Here is a 27,111-nt window from a genome sequence, read left to right on the forward strand (position 1 = left end):
TTTAATACTTAAATTCTGATTTTATTCATTTTCATTATGTTCCACATAAATACTTTGGTCATTATTTACAGATATTTTACCCTGTGCTTGTCATGGTTGTATTTTTCTGTCGGTCCTGAATGCAGCATGAGGACGTGTTGAGCTGTCAGCCAGTGGCCGTGGAGGGGGGCGGGGCTTAATAAACCTGCTGACCCTTGCCCCCCTTGGCTGAATGTGCAGGGTCTCATTGATTCAGGGAAACCTCCTCAGTGGCCAGATGTGCTTTAGTTTCCTCTAATCTTCATGTTCTCGTTTATTCATTTAGTGAATTTTGTCAGTTTTGATGCTGATCTGTGTTGATATTTTATTCGCAGTTTGTTTTGTGTTGATTTTCAGCTTATTTTCATTAATTTAATGCTTATTTGTTCAGTTTTGTTCATTTATGCTCATTTTGTGTTGGTTTAAGTCTTCATTAATTTAATGCTTGTTTTGTTCAATTATGTTTATTCAGTGCTCATATTGTGTTTCTTTAAGGCTTATTTTCATTAATTTAATACTGATTTTGTTCACTTTTGTTGATTTAATGCTCATTTATTGTTGCTTTAATGCTTATTGTCATTAATTTAATGTGTAGTTTGTTTGTTTTTCTTCATTTATTAATTTTTTGTTGTTGATTTTAAGCTGGCGTATAATATATTAATTTTTATTCAATTGTATTATTGTTGTCAAATTGCCCAAAATCAGTTCAGTTTCTATTCCTGTTGAATTTTTGTATTCTTTTTATATCTGTCAGCATTTTAGAAGATGAAATGTGTCTTTGACAACATCAAAAACACATCCAGGGCCATTACTTGTGATATACATATAATTTGTACCAACTGAGGCCTCAGGTGGAGGAGGCTGCGTTTGTTTATTGAGACGCAGCCGAGGTGACAGGGTTTATTATGGAGCCTCTGTGTGATTCACTGGGTCCTAAACTCCACAGATTTTTGGTTTGTTCTGGTCAGAGATAAAACTCTGTGTTTGATTCCTGTCACATGGAAATGCAAACATACATGACAACAGCTTTTTTTTTTTTTTTTTTTTTTTACATCTTTGAACAACAACTTCAACAACATTGCAAAAATAACAGTATTATGAAAGAGTAAGAATATGAAACAATATGACATGATGTGTGACCTGGACAAATATGTGTTGGTGAAATAATCAGAACTATTATCCAAAACTATACAGATTTATTATCTCATGGAAATACAGATGGCAAATGATGAAATCACTAGATCTTTTCCATCCAGTTGGAATCAGTCCTGATGTTGAGCAGATACAGAATGATGGATAATTCATAGGACAAGTCTGTTTTTACAATGTTTCAAGTACAAAGATGAGATGTTTGCCTAAAAGGAAGATGGTAACAAGAAAATAATGTCAGAAAAGAAACAAACAGCTGAAGCAGAGACACCTGAAAACTCTGTTGAAGTTCAGTAATGAAGTATGTGGACTTTATTACTCGTCAGCTTTGCTTTGGAGGTGAGTACAAACAGATTTGTGACTTAATTCCTGGTGATAATTCTTTTAATGATGCTGACATGACAGCCATCATGCGTCCCGGACCCTCGTGTCTGATTAGTTCGTGGACATGTCGGTGGATCCCGGGGTTCCGTTGTGTTTTTATTTTTATTTTCTATTGACATTTGGGAGAACAAAGAGAACCTGTCCACATGTCCCCGTTGCAGGGCCCCCCGCGCAGCTACAACTGTCATTGGACGACGCTGTGGCGCAATTCGACCAATCACAGGGCCCCACACTCAGCGACGCTACCATCGGCTGTTGTGATTGGCCCAAACGTTTGGCGCCTCTTGAATGTGCTGGTGCCGTAGTGGGCGGTGAGTGTGAAGCGCAGAGCAGTTAGAACCGAAACACTGAAATCGGACCCGTTGTTTGTAGACACCGTAAACCCGAACGAGTGATTCTTCTCCGTAAACGCCGCGCTTTTTGAGCCGACGCCGGGTCCGAGCGGAGAAAGCAGTCGTTTCGTCTTGTATCTCCGCGTAAAGCCGGTCCCTCCTCCTGAGGAAACTGCTAGCTAGCCGCCGAGCTAACGCTACAGCTAGCCGGAGCACGGAGCGGCTAATCCCAAACACAAAGGACGAAAGACTTCGCCGGGGTTTGTCGTATTGGTCCCCAGACACTCCGTTGGATGAGGGCACAGCCTCCTGCACAGGTAGGACCAGGTGTCAGCCTCGGGGTCTCCGGTTTTTAGGGGTTTCAGACGTCTTAAACGGCCCCGGTCTGTTCTTTTGTTAAGTGTTAGCTAGCTCGCCGGGGTGTCAGGTTGTGTGGTCTGGTCTGAAAGGTGAAAGGTGAAACTTTTTGATCCTACTTTTCTTCTGAAGGAAACACTTTAGGGTCATTCCTGTCATACAGTCTCCAGTTTGTAACTATGATTTTCTCATATTGTCTCTAAAACAAGCCACATATCCATAATTAGTGTGTTAAAGACAGGAATTTAGCTCGTCTTCATCACATACACAGAGGTTGCAGGCACTGAGAGTTCATTTTTTTATAGTGTAGTATTATTATTTACATGACCTCAGTTTCTACAAGGATTATAAACTGTGATGTTGCATAAATCTACAGGCTAGACTGAGATGAAACCAATGTAAAAGACACAGGAAGACAAACACAGTTGTCATGTAATCACCTTCCGCAAGAAGAACCCATCAAGTGAATAAGGAAATGTTTAAAGACAGAGGATGGAGACCCAAGATCCATCTACACAAAAACGATGGAAACGGTACAAGATGGAAACAAGGTAGAGAATGTAAAACAAGGAGACAGATGTAACAAGAACAAGCCAGGGTAAAAGAAACATAACCAAAACTGTAAAAGGTACACCAGAATGGAAAAGTTGAGTGGAAATAAAAAAGGAATCTGATGCAGTAAGATGAAAATCATATCTTAAACACATCAGGACGGAAATGGAGATAAAGATCTACCAAGAGACCAGTGAAAAAGACACTGCAAGAAAAAAACACCATGAAAGATGCAGGAAATTACATAATAGGACTAAAAGCAACAAAAGAGTTGTAAAATGAGGAAAGCGGCATAAGAGACAGCAAATTGAAAACAACGTAACAAGACTATAATGCAGAGGTAAAATGCAGAAAAAAAGGTATAACAAGAAGAAACTACTGTAAAAGAGGTTCAGGGTCATTTTTTTGTCATAGCAGTTAACTTCCATAAGAAATAACAAGCAATCATGAATCAACGAAATGATTAATTACTAGAGTTGGAGATTTTGTCCAAAATGTTTGTCTGATTAGAATATCATTAAAAGGTTGTTGGATATGTTTTTTTGCGTATAGAAGCTTCACTTGGCCAGTGTTGATCGCTCATGGATTTATGTTCCCCTTCATTAGATTATGGACCGAAGGGGGAAGTTCTTTAAGAGAATATGTAAAAGACCCTCTGTCTTATTTTAATTATAATTCCACATAATAATAATAATAATAATTATTATTGTTGTTGTTGTTGTTGTTATTCCTAAAATCAAAACAGCAATGATTCAGGCCTTTTCTTATTTAAAAAAGAAACCACAGTTTTAATAATCGTAATGGGTTTGATTCCACTAACTCTCTCAGTGCCTGTATTCTTGTCTTTCATACTTCCACTCTGTGGTTTGAAGATTAATTCTGTTGTATCACAGCCTCCTGCTCCTCCGCCGTTGTCTCTTTCAGACTGACACATGGCGTACACACTGTGACTGACGGCGTGTTTCCATGACAGCCGTCTGACAGGTCTGATGTAAAGTGTGAGATTCGGTCGTATGGCCCGCTTTGGTAATCTCAACGCCGACTCCCGGGGCGGCAGATGGAGTCTACATTTAGACAAGCAACTGTTGGACTTTACAGAAGAAGTAGAGCAAGCACTTTTCTGTTTGACTGTTTTTCACCAGTGAACAGAGGATGTTGGGGGAATCCCAGCACTTGTTTGTTAACACTTAACATTAAGATGAAAAATTAAAAGAATATTCTGTATTTGACACACACACAGAAAGACAAATCTGTCACACTTATACATTATAAGTTTATATAGAGTGTTTTTTGTTAGATTAGATCAAACTTTATTGATCCCACAACAGTTAAAAATCACTGGTCAAGGCAGCAACAGGATAAAGTACATGAAATTCTACAGCATAAGGTAGAACAGGGGTGTCAAACTCATTTTCTTTCAGGGACCACTTACAATCCAATTTGATCTCAAGCGGGCTGAAACAGTAAAATAATAACTTAATCGTCTATAAATAATGACAAATGTTTTAGTACAAAACATAAAATTATGAATATATTTACATTGACAAACTCTTTTCTCAACAAATATGTAAATAACCTGAAAAACTAAACTTTCTCAAGAAAAATAAGTACAGCTTTAACAATATCATCCCTCAACTTATTTCTACATGTGCATAACAGATCTGATTTACAACAGCACAGAACATTTAGTAACAGGAAGAATATCATTAGAATTGTCTTAACCTTCTGTAGACATTACAGGTTGTTCATATTCGTTCAGGTTATTCACATTATCATTGAAGGGTGGTTGTAAAAGTAAATATTTTCATAATGTAATATTTTTTCACATTCTACCAAGAAGAAAATGTGGATTCGTCATTATTTATGTTATTATTTTACTTGAACTCCTTTTAGTTCAGGGGCCACATACAGACCAATATGATCTCAACACCTCCGACTGTTAATATCTTCAGTGCAATATTTACATTTTGCAAATTCATCCTGCAGGCTGATTTTGGCCCATGGGCTGTATGTTTGACATCCCCGAGGTAGGGTTAAAAAAACCCAAACAAAAATAATACTAATAAAGAAAACTCTGTAGGCTATGTACATATTAGCATTAGAAGTACATTTGCACCGTCAGACAGTATGCAGTTGACTGAATCAAATTGCATAACATTCTAAAAGTAAGTTGAAACCGTTGTTTTCTGTGTTTTGAAGATTAATGAATTATACCTTCCTGTTGCTCTCCTGCGGCCTGCCCTATTAGTGTCATTTCCACTATTTATGAGCGGTTTTCCTCAATGAGCAGAATTTCAGAAGAGGAACTGACTGTAAAGAGGAGATAAATGTTTGGCTGTTTTGTGTATTTTGCATCGTCTACATTTTCCTCATTTTCAACTGAGGGTTTAACCCTGGTGACCCCAGATTCAGAGACTTTAACCCTGATTTACTGGAAAGACCTTGGCCAACCAGTCAATGACCTTTGTCCTCTTGATAGTCATTTTTTGTCACTGACTGATCGGACATGAGCTATTATGAATTAACCGCTGTTGTCTTCATTAGTAATTTCTTCAAACATCATCTCTGATGAAACTACTGGTCAAATTGATTTCAAAGTGTATATGTATCTCTCTTGGCACAATGTCTACAAAGTTTGTTCACAGTTTTGAGAAATTTAGATTTGTGAATTTGTGAGGAATTTTTGAAATATTACAAATGTGCCTTTACTCATGCCGTGTTTCCACTACATGGAACCGGCTCAGCTCAGCTCAACTCGGATACCAGGTACTATTCCTGGAGACCGTTTCCATTACAGGATACCACCAACATTAGAGTACCTGGTCGTCATAGCGATGCCGCATGTTACTTCTGTGTCATCTACTCGGAGAGTTGCTGATGAACTTGCTGGTTGTGTGTTGTCTGGTCAAGCTCATACTGAATTTTTACATCTGAATCTCCTCGACTGACTATGGTGTAGTTTTTTTGTCATGTGTATTAACCTACCACTATATTTACTGTCAACTTCCGCTTCAGTTTTTTTTTTTTTTTGTAAAACGGTGGGTCACAGAAGAGACAACTCTCTGACCAGTCAGTGGTCTGCAGTGTTTACACGTCACATTTTAGTATCTGTTCCCCAGTCTTGGAACCTCGGTGGAGGTGATGCCAAAAAACTAGTACCGGCTACCATATTCCAGGTCCTTTTTCGTAATGGAAAAACAAAAAGGTTAAGTCTAGCCAGTACTACGTAGTGTAAACGCAGCATTTTAATGGTCCATATTTTAATGGTTTATAACATGGAAGTTGTTAGCGATAACAATATAGTTACTGTTTGTCACTGATAGGAAATCATATATGGACTTTCATTTAGATTCATGACCTTTGACCTTGAGTGACCTTAAAGGGTCAAACTAAAGGTCACCAATGTCTAGTTTTCAACTATCTTCTTTGAAACTACTGGTTGGATTCATTTAATTTTTTAAAGTGTCTTCCTTGGGACTATGTCTACAAAGTTTGTTTGCAGTTTTGACATTTATATTTCAAAATTTTTGACAAATTTTTAAAGTGTCAAAAATGTGCCTTTACTTAAAATGGGTTGTATTTTGCTGGTTTATAACACGTAAATGGTTACAGATATTATTATAGTTACTGTCGAGCACAGATAGGAAGTCATACATAACCTGACAAACTCACAAATTCAATTTGGTATTGATTCTTGATAGAACATGATGCTGAGATACAGGGGCAGTGTTTTTTTTTTTTTTTTTTTTTTTTTAGATTCTTGTTCAGATAGTTGAGGGTTTATTTCTTTGGACCACTGAGATACATCACACAATGTTCTCACAGATTTCTTTGTATGATCCTCACATGTGTCCGTGTTCCGAATGGAGTTTGGATTCCTGGTCCTAAGGTGTCCTGTGTCATTGTGTTTGTCCTTTTTACAGGTTGATCATGGTGTTGACTGGGAAGCGTTCAGAGAAGGGTCCCGCCTGCTGGAAGAGGAGGGTGAAGTCGGAGTATATGAGGCTTCGGCAGCTCAAACGCTTCAGACGGGCCGATGAGGTCAAGGTCTGTTCATCTCCTCAGACCTTCACATTTAACAAATATTCACATTAATCTGTTACAGAGCAGAACACTGAGCCTATTTACATAACTAGGAGTAATCAGATAAGTGTGATAATAAAACCTGATGCATTTACATGTTAAATACAATAATGAAAAAACCCTGGTTTTGACGTTTGAGTCCATTATTGGATTTCTTTCGGGGTACATGCATACATAGTGATGGTAGAATCAAAGTTCCGGTTATTGTCTTCAGCTCACGTTTGACTACATCACTTTCATTTTCAATTTAGTTTTTCACATGTGCAGATATAAAAAAAAGTAAAATAAACCAGATTAACATGTATACATGCATGAAGACACAAGAGTATTGGGGAGAAATCAAATTCCAGCTGTGTTAACCTGATTTCTCATTGTCAGATTACTGCTGTTAACATGATCACTTGAATAATCTGGTACCTCCAGAAATCAGAGAATAGGTTAGATCTTTATTGTCACCGGAACAATGAAAATCCGTTCAGCCGCTCTGTTCTGTTTAGCAGTGAAAACACTTAGTGCAAAAAAAGACTGTTTAAAATATTACACAAAATACTGAAAAATGTAAGCTGCAGGATAAAATATTAGATATTCATATACTACGAAAGTACTATTAAAATGATTGAAATATACAAAAGCTATGCCATGCTTTGTTTTTAAACAATGATCAGAGTTTGGATGTGAATGTAAAGAGGCTTACTGTGACAGAGTGGAGCAGCATTGTTTAAAGGGTACCTGAAGTGAGATTTCATTGCTAGCTATTTCAAAATGTCACGTTTAATAGTGGCAGTCCTGTCAAGTAACTTAAATCATATCCCCTTGTCAAGTACATGCGAGTACTAAGTTGCTGCCCAGCAGTCATTCATGGTCAGAGACATGTGTCCTCCTTCATGGGCTGTTCCAGCACCGGTACTGATTCAGTCTGCTTGTATAGTCTGATTACCTGGGCTGTGATGGACTGGTCACTGACCCTGTGCAGCAGACACCACTCTAAGACGACACATTATTGGCCAGTGCTGGGTCGCGTCTCTAGGACAATGGTGGAGTGCAGGGCTTACAACTGCACAAACAAGAAGCATGAACACATGCTTTCTCCTCAATCTTGCTCACTGTTTACTCACACTCATCAGCTGGAACCAATGCGGGTATGTCACTTCCGATCAGCAATGGCTGCTCCTCAAAGGTTCTGCCCACACCTGTAATTCACATAATAACAAGGTCCAGCGTACACAGTTATGGTGGTTTTTTTTACTGAATTTGTGCCTCTCTTACTTATAAGTAATACAGATTAGGGATTAGATTAGATAGAACTTTACTGATCCTTTTCCTGATTGCCTCAGGAAATTGAGGTTCCAAAAGCAGCACAACACTGAGCATACACACAAGAAAAAAAAGGCAGTACAATTGCATAACTTAAAAAAAAAGCAATTTCACATTGGAAAGTACTGGAAGAAACAAGTGGTAGTTTAATCATCACAGAACAGACGTTATAACAAAGTGGTAATAGTAGTCATAGCAATATGGAAACAATACAGGGTGGGGAAGCAAAATTTACAATATTTTGAGGCAGGGATTGAAAGACAGTGTATGACCAATTAGTTTATTGAAAGTCATGAGAATTTATTTGCCACAAGAAAATTTACATAATAGAAAATGTTTTTATTCTGTGTGTCCTCCTTCTTTCTCAATAACTGCCTTCACACGCTTCCTGAAACTTGCGCAAGTGTTCCTCAAATATTCGGGTGACAACTTCTCCCATTCTTCTTTAATAGTATCTTCCAGACTTTCTCGTAATAGTTTTGCTCATAGTCATTCTCTTCTTTCCATTATAAACAGTCTTTATGGACACTCCAACTATTTTTGAAATCTCCTTTGGTGTGACGAGTGCATTCGGCAAATCACACACTCTTTGACGTTTGCTTTCCTGATTACTCATATGGGCAAAATTTTCTGAAAAGGTATGGATAATAGTGTTAGGTATGATTATGACATCAATATGTTTGGTTTCAAAACAATTGACGTAGTGCCTGCTGAGAAAAAACAACTAAATGTTCATTGTAAATTTTGCTTCCCCACTCTGTACAAGTGTGAAAGTAGTAGTAATAATAACAACAAAAGCACTCGGAGAGCGCAGACCTCCGCCAAGACAGATCTGTCTCCCCCTGATCACCACCAAAATGTAATCATTTGTTTCTTGTGCCAGTATAAACATTTCCTGAAAATTTCATGAAAATCCATCCATAACTTTTTGAGTTATCTTGCTAACAAACAAACACACAAAGCAAAGTGATCACAATACCTCCTGGCAGATAATAATGATAATAATAAGCAGCAGTGAGAGAACTAAGTTACCAACAGCAGGAAAACAAACATTGCACAGGGTAATGTACAAAGCATTAATGTTGTAAGCATGACCAGCGCAGGTTCACTTTAACTTGGACTACATTATTTAAATGGTGTTAAAAATATTGTTTGATGAAAATCAGAGCTGTTTTTGTTCTAAGTTCTTCTGTTCCTTGTTCTCTTGTAGAGCATGTTCAACACAAACCGACAGAAGATCATGGAGCGGACTGACATTCTGAACCAGGAGTGGAAGACCAGGAGGATCCAGCCCGTCCACATCATGACGTCTGTCAGCTCCCTGCGAGGGACCCGAGAGGTAGAGGATTCAGATCACATTAAGTCCACTGACATGGACAAAAATGTCTCAGTTTAACAGTAAAGCTGAGCTGTTTGTCTTTAATACCAGCCTATAAAACCAGCACCATCGCAGCGTTAGAAACAGTCTAAATGCACTCTGCTGTTTGTTTTAGTGCACAGTGGACAGCGGGTTCTCAGAGTTCCCCCGGCAGGTCATCCCCCTGAAGACCCTCAATGCTGTGGCCTCTGTCCCCGTCATGTACTCCTGGTCTCCGCTACAGCAGAACTTCATGGTGCGTAAAAGATAGCGCAGACACACCTGTTGTCACAATAGCCGAGGGGCCATGAGCTATTATGAAAGTGCCGTGTCCGGTGAAACTACAGGTCGGATTCATTTCAAATTTTATATTTAGTTTCCTTGGAACAATGTCTACAAAGTTTGCTCACAGTTTGGAGAAGTTTGGATTTTTGACTAATTTTTGAAATACGAAAAAGGTGCCTTTCCTTATAATGCTCCATATTTTAATGGTTTGTAATGTGTAAATGGTTACAGATATCACTGTAGTTCCTATTGATCACTGATAAGTCACATATGGACTTGGATTGAATTAGTCGAGTTCTCCTCCAGTGAAAGAACCGCCCACTTCTATTGGGAGATTGATCTCCTGCATCCAAACCACAGGACTCAAACATAGAACAGAACCCGACAGCCACGCACATTTAACTGGGTATTGATTCTTGATAGAACATACCGGTGAAATACAGGGACATTGGTCCTACTTTTCCAGTCGTGTGACTTGTTTTCCCCTTGGCTTGTCTCCCCATCCTCTGCTTTTGTAATCAGGTGGAGGATGAGACAGTACTTCACAACATCCCCTACATGGGAGACGAGATCCTGGACCAGGACGGCACCTTCATAGAGGAACTCATCAAGAACTACGACGGCAAAGTCCACGGAGATAGAGGTGAGTATCATCTGATCTGAGCCAGTAAATACAACGTACTTAAGCAGCACTGAATGGAAACTAATACTGGAAATGTCATAAGAATAACGACTAACACTCTTCAATCTCTTCTGGCTGCTCTGAAGCTCAACACACTTTTTGTTGTTTTCACAGAATGTGGTTTCATTAATGATGAAATCTTCGTGGAGTTGGTCAGCGCTCTGGCACAGTATAGCGACAACGAGGATGATGAGGAGGAGGAAGAACAAGACTTCAAGGTGGATAAAATGGACATGTGTGACGGCAAGGAGCACCCAGAGGACGCCCGAAAGGACGGACTCCTCAACAACGACAGTAAGTCCAGCACACTGAAACTAAAAAAAAAAAAAGCCAAATTATTATTATTATTATTATTATTATTATTAGCCTTGACTGGAACTGGACTGTAAAAGTGCAGTGGAATTTCACAGTAAGAGTTTAATTTTTTCTATGACTATCCTCATTTTGCGACTTACTTGTTTTACGAATCAGTTTTCCCCACTGAAATGAATTGAATGATAATTTATCCAAAAACAACCTAAAAATCCTTTAAGGGTTTTTAAAACTGCAAAGGTGCAGTTAGTAAGAAAATAGTTATAAAAATTAAAAAAAAAAACTGGTTTGATTAAATTATTTACCTTTTAACCCATAAAGACCCAGTAATACTTTTGTGTCAGTTCCCAAGTGAATTTTACTCTGTTTAACCTTTCTTAAGCAATGAATCACAATTTATTACAATATTAGGCTCTATATTTTGCGTTTTTCACTGTAAATTATGTATTTTCCTACATATAGTTTCCTGTTTTTAACTTAGATCATCATGAAAACTCAGAGTAAATTCAATAGTTACTATATCAAAACAGAGAAAACTGAAGAAAAAGTGACTTTTTCAGCAAAAATATCAATAACTGAACACAAACCAAGTGTGTCCATCCACTGTCATTGATCCAATTCCATTGGTTTTTACTGGTGAATCAATGTTGTAGAAGATGACCGTGTTTCCACGGTAACTATGGAGCCTCTGAAGATCCAAATGGGTCATATCTGATGACCATGAAAAGATAACAAACTTGATTTTACACCAATTATTTATATGTTTTGATAGGATTAGTGGATCAAAAGGTATTAAACATTTTGGATCCGTAGATGCTTTTGGTTGCCAGTGGCTGTTTGGGTCTTTATGTGTTAAGATGAGAAGATCTGTTCGTGAGGAGGAGAAGGTCAGGTAGTTGAATTTCTGGCATTTTCTGTCTCTCTCTTCACTTAATGTTTTTTTCCTTCTGGGCTCACTTTCATCAGTGTCTGCACTTGCAGGTCGTTTCATTAAAAACCTATCCAGAGGTACCTGCTCATCTCTTTTTTAGAATGTGCTGAAAATGTGATTGAATAATGCAATTAAAGTGGATCTACTCCTGCATGTAAACAGACCAGTCAGACTAGAACCGGACCGGGTGTTCTGACTCAAATCCTTGCCCAGAAGTCATACATTTTGTATCTGTTCTACACAAAAAGTAGCACAGACACAAAGTACCATTTGTCCAGATTTACTCCATTGTGGTTCCAGTTTAACCTCTGCATTAATGACTTGCCAACTCACTACTGACTGTTGTGTCTGTGATGTAGTTTAAAAAGTGTGAATATCTCCACCTGTTGTAGCGGAGGAGACATTATTTCAACAATAAATCACAAATTCATTCCGTGGGCCAGATTGGATCCTTCGGTGGGCTGGTTTTGGTCCGCGGGCCATATGTTTGACACCCCTGCTGTGAAGTCTTGTGTGGCTGTTTGTTCCACCTCAAGCCTAAACTGTTCCTGATCATTTGTTTTGAGCTGAACTTGACCAGATGATTTCATCCTGAACTCTTCTGTCTGTTCGTCACCAGGTCGAACCAATAACGACGGCACCAGAAAGTTCCCCTCGGACAAGATTTTTGAAGCCATTTCCTCCATGTTCCCCGACAAAGGCTCCACTGAAGAGCTCAAAGAGAAGTGAGTGGCTTTTGTTCATTTCTCACCATAACAAAACGACAGCATGAACTCTTGAAAAATGACACTTTGTCAAAAAAGAAAAGTAGCAGGTGTTCTCAGGTAGAATCCAGGTAAATTTTTATCTTAATCTTTGTCTCGGTGCGAGTGTGTCTGAAGAACGCCAAGGGGCTTTCCTTTTTTGGAAGTGAAACTGTGTGTTTTTCTTTAATTTCTAAACTTTTTGCTGTTATAAAACATAATTTTAAATGTTTATAGCATAATACAATGTATATCATTGTCATAAAAAGTGACAAAAAATAATCATGAGTTTATGTATTCCTGTAGATATGCATTTAACCCCAGCGGTATTTGCCGTGCTGGAAACAATGTGAAAATGACCCATAAAAGTGCTTGAATTCGACCTTGAAAAACGTGTACAAACTGTGTATATGAATATGAACACTATATGAAAAGAAATGTAAACCTAATATGTACAGTAGAATGCAATATATGCAAATGAATACAGGGTTCCCTCGGGGCCTTACATAGGCTTAAAAGTCTTGAATTTACAAATCTTCATTTAAAACCTTTTAAAAATTCTTTAAAGGTTATTAAATTTGATATGGGAGGTCTTAAGTGATGTTGACATAAACTTGTTCACTGCGTTGTGTTTAAACGTTCAAGCTGCAGAAAAAGTAACATTAGTTGACTCAGTTCCACCCGTTCCAACCCGACAATTTACATTGAAATTACGAACCAGTTATTGCTAACTCTGCAGCTCACAGAGTCACAAATTTTTGCCAGTATGGCTGTGAAATGGGAATTAAATTCAGCCCTAAGGAGTCTTAAAAAGTCTTAAACTTGTAGAAACATGTAGGAACCCTGCAAAAAGTAGCAGGACAGAAATGGTTAATACAACAAAAAGAGAAGAAAAAAAAAGATATATTTAAAGCTCAAAATATACAAACATACATATAGCTCTTAAAAAAAAAAAAAAAACACTTCAAATAGTAAATTGTACAATATATACTAGACAATGTATTATCAACATGATAATTAAAGAAATACACATAAATATGTGTGCAAAACTTGTGGGGTTCAAATTAAGTGGTTATATGGTGGAATATCAGCAGGACGGGTTTGTTGGACTGTAAACACCTCTGCTTTCTGTTCGTTTTAGGTACAAAGAGCTGACGGAGCAGCAGCTTCCCGGAGCACTGCCTCCAGAATGTACGCCCAACATCGACGGGCCGAACGCCCGCTCTGTGCAGCGCGAACAGAGCCTGCACTCCTTCCACACGCTGTTCTGTAGACGCTGCTTCAAATACGACTGCTTCCTCCACCGTTAGTACAAACCTACACCAGACATCTGCACGGAGACGCTAATGAACAGAGAAGGAAGTTCAGTAAACCCTTTTAAGACCATCGTGTCTCCGGTGCCACATTTTGCATTCACTGTTCAAATTACTGGAACTCCTGAACCGTTGGGGCTGCTGAGAAAATTCAAATGGCACCTGAAAGCTGAGGTTCAGAGCTGTTGCCTGACATATACTGCATTGGCTGGGGGGGGGGTGGGGGTGGAAAGGGTCGGAGCAGAAAGTAGCAGAGTGCAGTCAGTGAGACACACTTATTACTTTTAGCAGCATTTCAGCGAGGTTTTACCAGTGAATTCTTGTAAATAATTGTGTATAATAGTAGGACTTTTGTTTTAATAGCTAATTGATTCAGCAGATAAACACATGGGGGGGGGGTTATATATGTGGGGTGCATTCCACAATTGCTGCAACTACTGTAACTGGCGTGAAACTGCAAATGAAATTTAACTTTGGATGTCCGACTCCCGGCTTCTGTGCCTCTCTTTTACCTCTGAGCTTACACGAAATTTTCACAACTCCTAGCCTATATCCTCAGGCCACCCATGGCTCCACTGGGCCCTGGGTAGCCTGATAAATGGAGATGAGTGAAACCTTTATAATTATGACAATAGTGTCTCACTAGTGGGCTAAAGTAATCACAACACATAGGCTATTTGAAGCTAGGTTTGCATTATGTTCCTGGTGGCCACAGAAGCCCTGCTTGCCCGAAACGTAGTGCACCGTGGGATTTTGGCCATTTTCTAATCCATATTCAAGTTTTGTTTCATAAACATTGCACTACGTTTCAGCCAGACGGGGCTTCCCAGCATCCAAAACCTCAGCCATGCTTCTCTGCGTTTTCCTCTGTTACGTGCTCAAGACCCAACAAATTGACTGCTGAATATGTTGTCAACTCTTTTAAGAATCGATTTAATCGATTCGTTGTTGCAGCACTACGTAATCATGATAGGGCTGTTTTGGAGTGTTCTACTAGTGTGTTTAGCTATGTTTTTGTCGAGGTTCACTATTTTTTCTGCCAGCTAGTTGTATTTTGGCTGTAAATATTACATAAATGTATATATTTCTATATGTGTAAATCTGTATGCAGAGCTATCCAGAGCAGAAAGAGATGCAGTGTCTGGAAAAGAATCAGATGGTGGATGTCATTCTCAGTGAAATGAGGGGCTCTGTCTACAACTAGACAGAGCATGAACAGAGACTATCACACAGGATAAAAATGACTAGAAAAAACTAGAAAAGCACTCGGACAGCGCAGACCTCCGCCAAGGCAGATCAGTCCCCCCATCACCACCAAAATTTAATCATTTGTTCCTTTTGCCAATGTCAACATTTCATGAAAATCTGTCCATAACTTTTTGAGTTACCTTGCTAACAGACAAACCCAACTGAAAACATAACCTCTGCCGTTACAGTTGGTGATAAGAAGAAGAACATGGACACAGAATGATCTAGACAAAGAAAAATGTTTGAGCGCATGGAAAATAGTTGAAAGTTTATTTCTATATTCTCAAAATTTTGTTATGAATATTTACAGTTTTTCATAATGAATATGATTAAAAATGCAAGTCTGTTTTTTTTTTAAATTATTTTTATTATTATTATAACACTGTTTTAAGCATTTATTCCATGTAATAATGTTAAATAGTGGCCAGATATTGAAAGTTAAGTTCTTCCTGGAGAAAAAGGTGCAAAAGAATTGGCAAAAAAGACATTTTCTGACACTTTTATTGCAAAAACAACTTAAAGAAATCTAGACCCGTTTTAATGGTAGTACTTACAGGGATAAAAAGTAGAAAACAGGATGAAATGATGTGTAACATCAAGCACCTTGGGGTGTATTTTATCATTTATTATTTTTTCATTTATTGCAGTTGCTATGTTCATGTCTCCTTTAGCTTTCCACGCTACTCCGAACACATACAAGAGGAAGAACCTGGAGAATCTGGTGGACAGTAAACCCTGTGGCATTGACTGCTACATGTACCTGGTACAGGTGAGTAATGTTCAGATGATTCCAAAGTTCAAAGCAAAAACCTTCTGTAGAATAAACCTGAATGAGTTGACGAGCTTTATAATCATAAAACTAAATCTTTGTTGTCGGTCAGGACGGGATGGTGAGAGAGTATCCTGCCGGTGTGGTTGCCGAGCGGGCCAAGACACCCTCCAAACGCACAGTGGGGCGTCGCCGGGGACGACTGCCCAACAGCAACAGCCGGCCCAGCACTCCCACCGTTTCCTCGGAAACCAAAGACACAGACAGCGACCGCGAGGGCAGCAAAGAAGACGAGAGGGAAAACGACAAGGATGACGAGGATAAGAAGGATGAGAACACGAGCAGCTCAGGTACAGCACTGCAAAAAAAGATGGTTTGATGGTTGAGGAGATGATTTTTACTCACTTTCTCTCAACATTGATTTTGTTTTTTTATCCATGACTATGATTTTAATGTTCTACCTCTAAATTTCTAAACTATTTTTTCCTGCTCTGACTGTAAATAATAACTTTTCACCACAACTACTTTCATTACATCTCACTGAGGAAGAAAAATCTCCCATTAAACTTTAAGGAAGTATTGATGTTTTTATCTTAAATCCTCATGAACAGGACATCTTACAGCTGTAGGCATGATGTGTCCCAATATTTTAGGAGATTTTTCTTCCTCAGTGAGTAGAAGTAGATGGTTAGTTGTGGTAGAAAATTATTATATACATTATTCTTTTGTAACCCAGACCCCTGTTAGAAAACAAACACCTGAATTCAATGTGTCCCAATACATTTGTTCATATAGTTTGTTTTGAACCAGACATGTTTTTACACTTGATCCTAAAATAATTGCTTTTTTTTTTTTTTTTTTTTTTTTTTTAACCTAAATCATCAAATACTCAATTTCATATTAACCCCCCCAGGAAGAGTAGGTGATGTCCTGCATCAGCTACTGGGGATCCTAATGAATAAATCCTACTATGTAATGCACGTTCTGTGCCCATCCACCCGGTGTCCCATCAATGTACAATCAATGTTGCACACAGGAGGGCGTTTGTACGGGTTTTCCTCAGCCTTCACAGGCCCGATCGCCACCAAACTCGCCAAATGAATAGAAACATTACCTGACTGTCTACTAGGCACAATTTTATGTCCGTATTCAAATGTTATGAGGTATGCAGGGTGATTTTCACAGGGTCCCAGTTCACCTTGGGCCGGGTCCCTGCTAACCTCGGACCAGGTCCGACCTCACCACAGACCTTCACAGGCCCGATTGCCGCCAAACTCAACAAATGAATAGAAAAATTACCTGACTATCTATTACACACAATTTTATGTCCATGTTCAAATGTTGTGAGGTATGCTAGCCGATTTTAGCCTCTCGTGCTATCGTACAATGGCACCACGGGTACAATGCCACTAGTAAGAATAAAGTGGGTTTTTTTGTTTTGGTGTTTTTGCAGCGGCGTTGAGAATCCAGCAGTGGTGCGGTGCCACTGCAGAATGGGTTCTGCTTGTGTCCACCCTTCCTCCCAAGTTTTTGTGTTCTTCACATAGGCTGCATGTATTTGTTTGGTACACCTCCATATTGTATCAAAGGCCCTGAACCAAAATGCTTTGGAACAAACGAGTGCACCGTTACACCCCTACTATTTATCTCTTCTCTTCTCTTCTCTTCTCTTCTCTTCTCTTCTCTTCTCTTCTCTTCTCTTCTCTTCTCTTCATTTTTCTTTTGTATTTGATGTTTATTGTCTTGTGCTGCTGTACATTTGAATTTCCCCCTTAGGCGATCATTAAAGTATATCTCATCTGACTTCTACTCTTTGAAGACATTTCAGGGTTTGTACTTTTTCCACTTTTACTGCAATAACGAAGCTGCATCATACAAGTATGAATCACGTCCTTTTTTTTTTTTTTTCTGCAGAGGGAAACTCTAGGTGCCAGACTCCGGTGAAGATGAAGCTGAGCGGTGAGGCTGAGGCGGTGGAGTGGAGCGGCGCCGAAGCATCGCTCTTCAGGGTTCTCATCGGGACGTATTACGACAACTATTGCGCCATCGCACGACTAATCGGCACCAAAACCTGCAGACAGGTGAGGCTCAGCCGGTTGGTTCCCAGTCAGAACATATCTGTTCACATCACCATGAAAATCCAAGAACTCTGAGTAATCAGATTGTTGGGATCATCAGATCTGCTGTGTTAACACGTGCTTTAGATATACGATTATTGAAAAAAACTGGTTTAGACGATTCAGTCTAATTATTGGATTTATTTCATGTTAAGTTTTACTCATTTTTCCATAACTTTATTCAATTTATGCTTAGTTTTGTTCTATTTTTCATTGTTTTACCCAACTTTTGTTTTGGTTTGTTAATTTTTTTTCCATTATTTTACAAAATTTTTGTGTAGTTTTGTTAATTTTTTCATTATTGTACTCAATTTCCGTTTGGTTTTGATAAACTTTTTTTCATTTTAATCAGTTTTTGTTTGGTTTTGTTCATTTTTTCCATTATTTTACTGAATTTTGTTTCGATTTGTTCATTTTTAATTATTTTATTCAACTTTTGTTTTGAGTCTTATAAAAGAATCAAACTTCCTGTTGTTGTCCTCTACTCTCATTACACTGTCACTTTTTTGTTTTACACATGCAGATGTAAAAGATCTAAAAAATAAATCAGATTAACCTGTATACATGCATAAAGACATCGGAGTATTTGGGCCAAATCCAGGTGTATTGATCTGATTTCTCATCATCAGATTCATACTGTTATCTAATAAAACAGATCAGATTATACTGTTTATATGATCACAAATAATCTGAAAACTCCATAAATCAGATAATGATCAGAGTATTAGTGTGAATGTAAATGGGCTCTGTTTGCTTATGGACTCTGTCTTCTAAGCATTTGGGATTCAGTTCTACAGAGATAAGTGAACAGATGGTCTAAACGTCCTCCCTGACTGTGACTCTGTAGGTTTACGAGTTCAGAGTCAAAGAGTCGAGCATCATCGCTCGCGCGCCAACTGAAGATGAGGACACGCCGCCCAGAAAGAAGAAGAGGAAACACCGACTGTGGGCCACTCACTGCAGGAAGATCCAGCTGAAGAAAGGTCAGAGGTCAAAAAACAAGGAAATGGCACTAAACTAGTCTCATTTCATGTGAGTTAATCTCTTTTTGGCATTAAGCCGAGGTCTATGAGCATCCTTTTATTTTTGTTGAGGTTATGTTTTTCTGGATACAGACCCAACAAGAAGAGCTGAGGGTTCAGTATAATTTATTTTGAAATTATTTTGTCAATTGTCACTCCCACTTTTTCACTTTTACTGCAGTAAAGAATTGTACGAGTATCTAGACTGGAGTTAAATAGTGTCTATAAACTCTCGCTGACCTGGTCAATTGACAGAACATTCCCTATTTCTTACAGATGGCTCGTCCAATCATGTCTATAATTACCAGCCATGTGACCACCCGCGGCAGCCATGTGACTCCTCCTGCCCCTGCGTCACCGCCCAGAACTTCTGCGAGAAGTTTTGCCAGTGCAGCTCTGAGTGTAAGAATCAAACACTGAAGCCCTTTTTCCACCGCAGGAACTTTTACTTTACTAGGAAATTTGAAGAACCTCGGCAAGTTTCCACTAAAATTACCCAGTAAAAATTTTTTCCCTCAATCCCAAACTTTTCCCGAAAAAATTTCCCTGTAGGGGGCGGGACTTTTCAGATTCTTGGGGGTGGGGCTGAAGAACACTGACCCATTTACATCCACACTAATACTCTGATCATTATCTGATTTCTTGAGAATATTAGTATTATTTTTATTATTCAGATTATTAGTGATCATGTAAACAGTATAATCTGATCTGTTTTATCAGATAACAGCAGTAATCTGATTATATTAAATCAGATTAGCACACCTAGGTTTGTCCTGAAATACTCTGTTTTCATGTATGTATACAGGCTAATCTGATTTATTTCATTCTTTTACATCTGCACATGGGGGAAAACAATTAAATTGCACAAAACAGAAGTGATGTAGTCCAATGTGAGTGGATGTAACAATAACAGGAAGATTGAGTCTAATGTCAATATATATGTACTAAGAAAGAAATGTGCCTAGGAGTCATCAATTTGTGCTAGAATGGACATGAAATAGGCTGTGAAATGGGCATTAAATTCTGTTCTTAGTCTTAAAGCAGTGATATTTTCCTTTTTTAAAAATTGTGCATTTTCAAATATTTCCCTGGGGTCTACATAAAGTGTAAATGCTCTTCTTGGGCCTGAATTCTTCACTAATTCAACTTCGCAGGTCCATCTTCAACCCTATTTCTGATTAATGACATGAGAAAGGGGGTTTTGGGTGCTGCTCTGTCCCGTTCAGCCGCTTGTGTTTGTTAATACAGTCAACAACTGAACATTTTAAGTAATCGGCTTTAAGTTTGGACGTATTTTCAGTATGGACTACAACTCGGAGAAATGTTCGTCGAAAGTCTGGACCTTGTATGTGCACAGGTTGTGACGTAACTGGTTATAAAATGTGACAAATTAAGAAGGAATTGAAACGGGTTGTAGAAATCCATTCGATTTTTGCCAAAATGAATATAAAGATAGCTTTGCAGCACCTGGAGGGTTCAAATTCAAACTGTATGAACTATTAGGGTCCAAATACACAAATAAATGAACCAAAGACTAATAAAAGTGGGTTTAGATAAATATGAGCCCTTTAAAAAGTCTTCAGTTTAACTTGTGGAAACATGTAGGATCTCTGGAATTGCAGCAGAGCACTATGAGAGTGAAAATGTTTCGGTGTTCGACAGTTCTCTGCTCTGCCACGTCGTCTCTGCAGGTCAGAATCGGTTCCCGGGTTGTCGGTGCAAAGCCCAGTGCAACACCAAGCAGTGCCCGTGCTACCTGGCGGTCCGGGAGTGTGACCCTGACCTGTGTCTGACCTGCGGCGCTGCAGACCACTGGGACAGCAAGAACGTGTCCTGCAAGAACTGCTCCATCCAGCGGGGAGCCAAGAAGGTACCGAACCCCAACAGATAAGCCACAGCCCGAAACTACCGGGACCGGACACGGGTCCAAGTGTGTGGGCGGTAACGGGGCTCTTGTGTTTATCTTCCAACCACTACTTTTGTTTTTCTCTCAGCACCTGCTGCTGGCTCCATCAGACGTTGCAGGTTGGGGCATCTTCATCAAAGAGCCGGTCCAGAAAAATGAATTCATCTCTGAGTACTGCGGAGAGGTAGGAATGGAAATCTGAAGGTTCAGTCAATGACAGCACGGATATGTGGTGTAGATTTGAACATGCTATCTATACCACATTTTTCCACCAGTCTCCGCTAAAGCATTCGATAAAGTCTCAAAAGGACATAAACCTATTTCGATGGAGTGGTTTCATCTGCTCAGATAGATGGACGGACGGAGGGACAGACAGACAGACAGGATTTACAACCCTCTAGTTACTTTCGTGGCAACAATGTACACATTAAAACTGCTATGAAATCATCATAGGTCAAAATTTTTTATTTTTATTTTTATAAACCTCTTAAGCAACCCCCCATTCCCCCACCCACGGTCAAAACTTCCTAACATTCAACAATTTTCTGGATTTTAACCCTTTAAATGCCAGGTTAAATATTTGAATTCTGAGTGATTTATTTAAAAAAACACGCACACATAAAATTGAATATTTTCCATATAATAAATAGTATGTGGATGGAGCATTAGTTGTGATTAGAGTCTTGGTGGATTGTGTCCCAGCTGGGCTCTAGAAACATGGTTCAGACCGGTTCAACACAATAACTGAGGCCCATTAGACTGGAATTATATATACAGTCATGGAAAAAATTCTTAGACCACCCCTTGTTTTCTTCAATTTCTTGTTCATTTTAATGCCCGGTACAACAAAAGGTATGTTTGTTTGGACAAATATAATGATAACAACAAAAATATCACATGGTAGTTTAATTTCAGAACTGATATCGATCTGTTTTCCATGTTTTCTTGATAATAACCAAAATCACTTCAGTTCTTACATCAAGATCTATGGCATTGTACTGAAAAAAAACAGTGCTTTTAGGCATTCCATGTTTTCTTTTCTGTCTGTTTTAGTCACATGATACACACATGAGTTAGTACTGGATGGCAAAACCATTGTTTTTGATGAGTTTTGATGGTCTAATAATTTTTTCCGCGACTGTATGTGAATGGAAGGTCTGAAATCTGGCCAAAGACAAAGAGAAATATGTCTTTAAATGTTATAAATTTAGCTTCATCAAACCTGCAGGATATACTGATGGTGTATTTAGCATATTTCTGTGTATTCTGGCATATTGTTTGTGTATTTTAGTGCATTTTTGCATATTGTTGGTATATTTTAGTGTATTTTTTGGATAAGTTGGTGTATAATAACTGAGGCCCATTAGACTGTTATTTATACGAATGGAAGATCTGAAATTTGAGCAAAGATGCCAAAAAAAATCTCTTAAAAGGTCCTAAATACAGCTTCATCAACCCTGCAGATAGCCTATTATCAAGTCTTGTGTTTTAACATTGATTTCAGGCAGATGCTGACCTCTGTATCAGCATGATGTGATTAATTCTAGACCAAATCATCATTCATTATTAGCGGTTTCTGTTTTAAAAACGGTTCATTTGAGCGATAACAACTCTGTTTTCCAGATTATTTCTCAGGATGAAGCAGACCGCAGAGGGAAGGTCTACGACAAATACATGTGCAGCTTTCTCTTCAACCTCAACAACGGTAAAACAAACACATACAGAGCAGTGTGTTTGTATGTAATTTCAAAATATAAGTTTGGTGTAGATTATTGTAATTTACTTTTTTTTTTTGACCACATGTTGCCCTTCCCTTGACTTCGCCCTCAAGTCTTTTCTCTTGTTTACAGACTTTGTCGTTGATGCTACGAGGAAAGGTAACAAGATCCGCTTTGCCAACCATTCTGTGAACCCCAACTGCTATGCAAAAGGTGAGAAGATGGAGGCGAACACTCTGAGTGCCGTGCCATGAGGCGAGTGGATGTTGACATTAAGCCATCTGTTTGTCTGCAGTGATGATGGTGAACGGGGATCACAGGATAGGGATCTTCGCCAAGAGAGCCATCCAGACCGGAGAGGAGCTGTTCTTCGACTACAGGTGAGAACCAGGGACGAAGGAAACACTCCAACCTCAGGTGGAGATTCTGCGTTTCAAAGCAGCACATGAGTGGAGGTTTCCCCTAGTGGTTGAATTGAATGAAACTCTGGATATGTGAACTTTATGGACAAAAGTATTGGGACACATTGAATTTGAAGTTTCTTTTCTTTTCTTTTTTTTTTAACTTGTCTTGTCCAGCATCCTAACAGTAGAATGGTAGTCTGGCTGCCTTTTGCAGCTGAACAAATTTGCTTTTCCAAGGGTAACTTCATAAAGTATATAAAGCTCCCCTTGATATTCTACTGCGTTTATTATGAGTTTTGTTGAACCACATTTTGATGCCAGACCTGACATGGGGTGTGTGTGTGTGTGTGTGTGTGTGTGTGTGTGTGTGTGTGGGGGGGGGGGGGGGGGGGTTAAGGGGAGAGAGCAAGAGAGAAGAAGGTGGCGAAGACCCTCACAAGAAAGTATCAGCCATGGTGATAATTATAATGGAAACAATAACTACAACCAGAACTGAGTAAACTGGGCAGAAGAGGGAGAAAAAATAAAAACAAAATTACACTGAAATAAAATAAAATACATAAGACCTATTAAATGATGAATATAAGAAAAGAAAGCATGAACAGAATATCATACACCACGTCCGCTCAAATAATACCAGTACTGTTACTGAAGTTTATTTTCTAGCGGGGGTCTGGGCTCTGAAAAGTCTCCCATTAAACTTTAATTAAAAGCTGATGTTTATAAACTACATGGACAAAAATATTGGGACACATCATGTCTACAGCTGTAAGATGTCCTGTTCGTAATGATTTGAGATGTAAACATTAATATCTCCTTAAACTTGATGTGACCGAACATGGGTTGATGGTCGTCATGTTGTCGTTGGTGTTTGCAGGTACAGCCAGGCGGACGCTCTGAAGTACGTGGGGATCGAGCGGGAGATGGAAATCGCCTGACTCTGACTTCTACCTCCTGTGGATCAACGACACAAAGGCCTTACACACAAACACAAACAAACACCCCTCACTTCAGGAAACCAGACGACTTGTCACAATTGAACGCTTCAGGAATACTGGGAATATTTGAAGCAGAATTTTGTTGCTCTTATTGTTTTTTTGTTTTTTTTTCTTAACACTTTTCATGTTTCTTTTTCGTGTGATTTTTTTTTTTTTTTTTTTCCCCCAACCCTTGGATTCATGAATCTTCCCTGTGCTGAAGGTGCAGATCACCTGCGAACTGAGCGTTTGTCATTTTGTAAAACAAAAAATATCTATCTTTAGTGTCAGAGGAGACCAAACCACGACTGTCTACTTAAAAAAAAAGAAAAAGAAAAAAAAGGCTTTTTGTTCAAACTTCAGGGACCAAAATCCTCCACCAGCCACTTCTTTCACCCAGCTGACCGGCTTCTGTTTGGTTTTATCCAGTCGGAAATTGTCATTACAACATGGGGATGTTTGCAGAGCAGAGTCGCACACATGGTTTGCATTTTACCAAGCAAAAATAACAAAAGTACCTAACATGCACCTGCCTAAAAGTGAAATTTTGATGTTTTTCTTTGCCATGTCCATTAGAAAACTGAATGTCTTGGGTTTTCAACTGGAAAAAAAAAACAGCATAAGCTTGAACTTGACAATGTGTAAGATGTTGCTGCTGCTTTCTGACGTTGTAATGACTAAGCTATTCATTCATTGAATTTTCGATCTTTGTATTTTAGATTCAAAGATTCTTTATTGTCAGTTCACTAGATGCACAGGACATACAGAGAATTGAGATACTGTTTCTCTCACCTGGTTCAATGTCATTCATTTAAAGAGGTAAAAATAGAATAAGAATAAACAATAAAGAATAAACTGTAGCAGAATATAAAGTGTACATGTCAATCCATTTTAGTTTGGCCAATCAAAATTAATTTCTGCTTAGTTTTCATAATGTAAATAATTAGTTTCATAAAAATGTGTAATTTACCAAATTTAAAACAAAACATTGGTGGTTGTTTTTTCCCACCGTTTAACAGTTGATCAAGTAATCATTTAAATAAGAGAAATATGAGGTTTTAGTCACTTAGTTTTAAAACAAAACTCAAAAATTCAGAAGGTGAATCTATGCAAATGTGGCAGTTTGAAGGTTTTTTTTAGTTTTTTTCTGCTGGAGAACTTGATATTCTAACTTGTTTAATGTTTAAAAGGATGATTTACACACTTAACCTCAGATTTTGGTAAGTTCATAAACTCACTATTAGTGGCATAGAGTTGCAGTTAAATACTTTAGAAACAAGGACTTCTGCTTCTTTTTTGGTGATAAATATGAGAAATTTTCAGAAAACAAGATAGCAAATGTGAAAAGACATGTAAAACAGACATGTTTCATTTGTAAATGCTATTTCAAGAAGAAAAGTCCTACTAACAAATTTAACAGCTCAAATAATAGTCACATCAATTCAGAAAACATTTCAATTTCAGTCAGTAATTGAATATTTGTCAAATGCTAAAGATCAGTTTTAAAAACTGATTACGAACCTGAACGTTTATGAAATGGTTAAAACTCTCACAGTTGAATCTTCAGATGTATATTCTCTTGTTTTAGCTGCTGTGACGAGCGAAGAAAAGCATTGAATGTTCACATTTAATGAGTTTCGAAATGGCTGCAGATTTTTTTTATTTCGAAGGACTGATCAGTGAATGGACTTGACTAGAAACTGAGCGTTTGGTGACGAGTTAATTAGAGCGACTTGAGAGCAAATACAAGATATTTGCCTCAGTGTTATTTAAGACCTTGATGTTTTATTGTAAACTTGGTAACTTGAGGGGAAAAAAATGCAACCTGGGTTTCATGCGACTCTGCTCTGCGATGCTTCCTCCACCTCCGGTGCTAACACGAATAAACACAAAGCAGCTGCGACTCCACCGCTTCCTTCCCGAACGTTCATTGCTGCTGCTACCACCATCGAGAACTAAAACCACACCGACTCCGGTGAACGCCTCATTCACGCTGTCCTCTGCACTCTGCTCGCTGCGTTTCAGTCACTGCAGGTGTGTGTGACTGAATATTTCACACACACACACACACACACACCTGCAGTGACTGAAATCAGATCTTAATACTTAAGAGTTGTCTAGAAGTGTTAAAAATAGCTGAATTATGCAGGGTGTCCGTAAAGTCTCTTTACAAATTAACAAATTTATCATAAAAGCAAATAAATAGACAAATCTGTGGAAAGTGTTACAAAATGAAATGTACATATTGAAGTTTTTTTTTCTTCATTCAATCCACCTCTGTATGGGACCGTTAGTTGCACGAAGCACATCAAGACGGTACTGGATTTCTTGCCATGTTGGCTGTATCATGGCCTCTTCAGTGGTGTCAATGGCATCAGTGATCTTTAGATCTGGGTCATTAATGTCTTGTATCTTTGTTCAACGCACTACATCTATAATATAACCCCATAGACAGAATATCCAGGGGAGTGAGATTTGGTGAACGAGGTTGTCCAGGGAATTGGACCATCCCTTCCAATCCACCAGTCTGGAAATGTTTGATTTAGTAACCCACCAACACACAGTCCCCAATGTGGTGGTGCACCATCTACCTGGAACATGATGGTTGGTTGAAGGTCATCCAGTTGTGGTGGTGACACAGATTCAGTCTAAAGGTCATGGTAAACATTTGCAGTGTATGAGGGGTTCATGTAACAGAACCTCTCATCAATAGGGTACCTGAAATACATAAATGCAATGAGATTAAAAACTCTGATAACCACTGAGTACATATAACAAATAGGGCTGTGTATTGGCAAGAATCTGGCGATACGATACAAATCACAATACTAGGATCACAATAGGATATATCATGATACTGTTAAAAAGTTAATTTTTTGTTTCTTTTTTTTTTTCAATGATTATTTCCTTGAAGAATTGAATTACACCAGAAATATGCACAAATACTAAACACATTTTTATTTGATCAGAACAGGATCTAATGCTATACTACAAAATATTCCTGTGTTCAGACTTAAGTTATGTTTTACAGACATTACAGTTTAAGATCCTGTTCAAATGTTCATATTCTATTAGTTCATAATTAACATCTTAACATTATTTTTGTCCAATCCCAACAAAGGAACTAACATTCAATAA

General features: G+C 38.5%; 1 protein-coding gene across 1 annotated transcript; it reads left to right on the top strand.

Moving 5' to 3' along the window:
* The first annotated feature begins 1,859 nt into the window (after positions 1-1,859).
* Positions 1,860-25,940, top strand: ezh2 (enhancer of zeste 2 polycomb repressive complex 2 subunit). Its single transcript, XM_030123390.1, has 19 exons — positions 1,860-2,200; positions 6,716-6,839; positions 9,400-9,528; positions 9,683-9,802; positions 10,354-10,474; positions 10,628-10,807; positions 12,376-12,481; positions 13,641-13,804; positions 15,732-15,829; positions 15,942-16,179; positions 17,744-17,910; positions 18,794-18,929; positions 19,245-19,370; positions 20,660-20,838; positions 20,963-21,058; positions 22,498-22,579; positions 22,725-22,805; positions 22,888-22,972; positions 23,874-25,940. Exons 2-19 carry the CDS (start codon positions 6,723-6,725, stop codon positions 23,932-23,934), a joined length of 2,286 nt encoding a protein of 761 aa, XP_029979250.1. The 5' UTR covers positions 1,860-2,200; positions 6,716-6,722; the 3' UTR covers positions 23,935-25,940.
* Positions 25,941-27,111: the final 1,171 nt, after the last annotated feature.

Source organism: Sphaeramia orbicularis, chromosome 20, assembly GCF_902148855.1.
Source record: "Sphaeramia orbicularis chromosome 20, fSphaOr1.1, whole genome shotgun sequence".
Classification (NCBI taxonomy): Eukaryota; Metazoa; Chordata; class Actinopteri; order Kurtiformes; family Apogonidae; genus Sphaeramia; species Sphaeramia orbicularis.

Coding starts and splice junctions, on each gene's coding strand:
- ezh2 (XM_030123390.1), top strand. CDS start 6,723: ATGGTGTTGACTGGGAAGCGTTCAGAGAAGGGTCCCGCCTGCTGGAAG. Junction 10,808..12,375: donor CGGACTCCTCAACAACGACA/GTAAGTCCAGCA, acceptor GTTCGTCACCAG/GTCGAACCAATAACGACGGC. Junction 22,973..23,873: donor GAGCTGTTCTTCGACTACAG/GTGAGAACCAGG, acceptor TGGTGTTTGCAG/GTACAGCCAGGCGGACGCTC.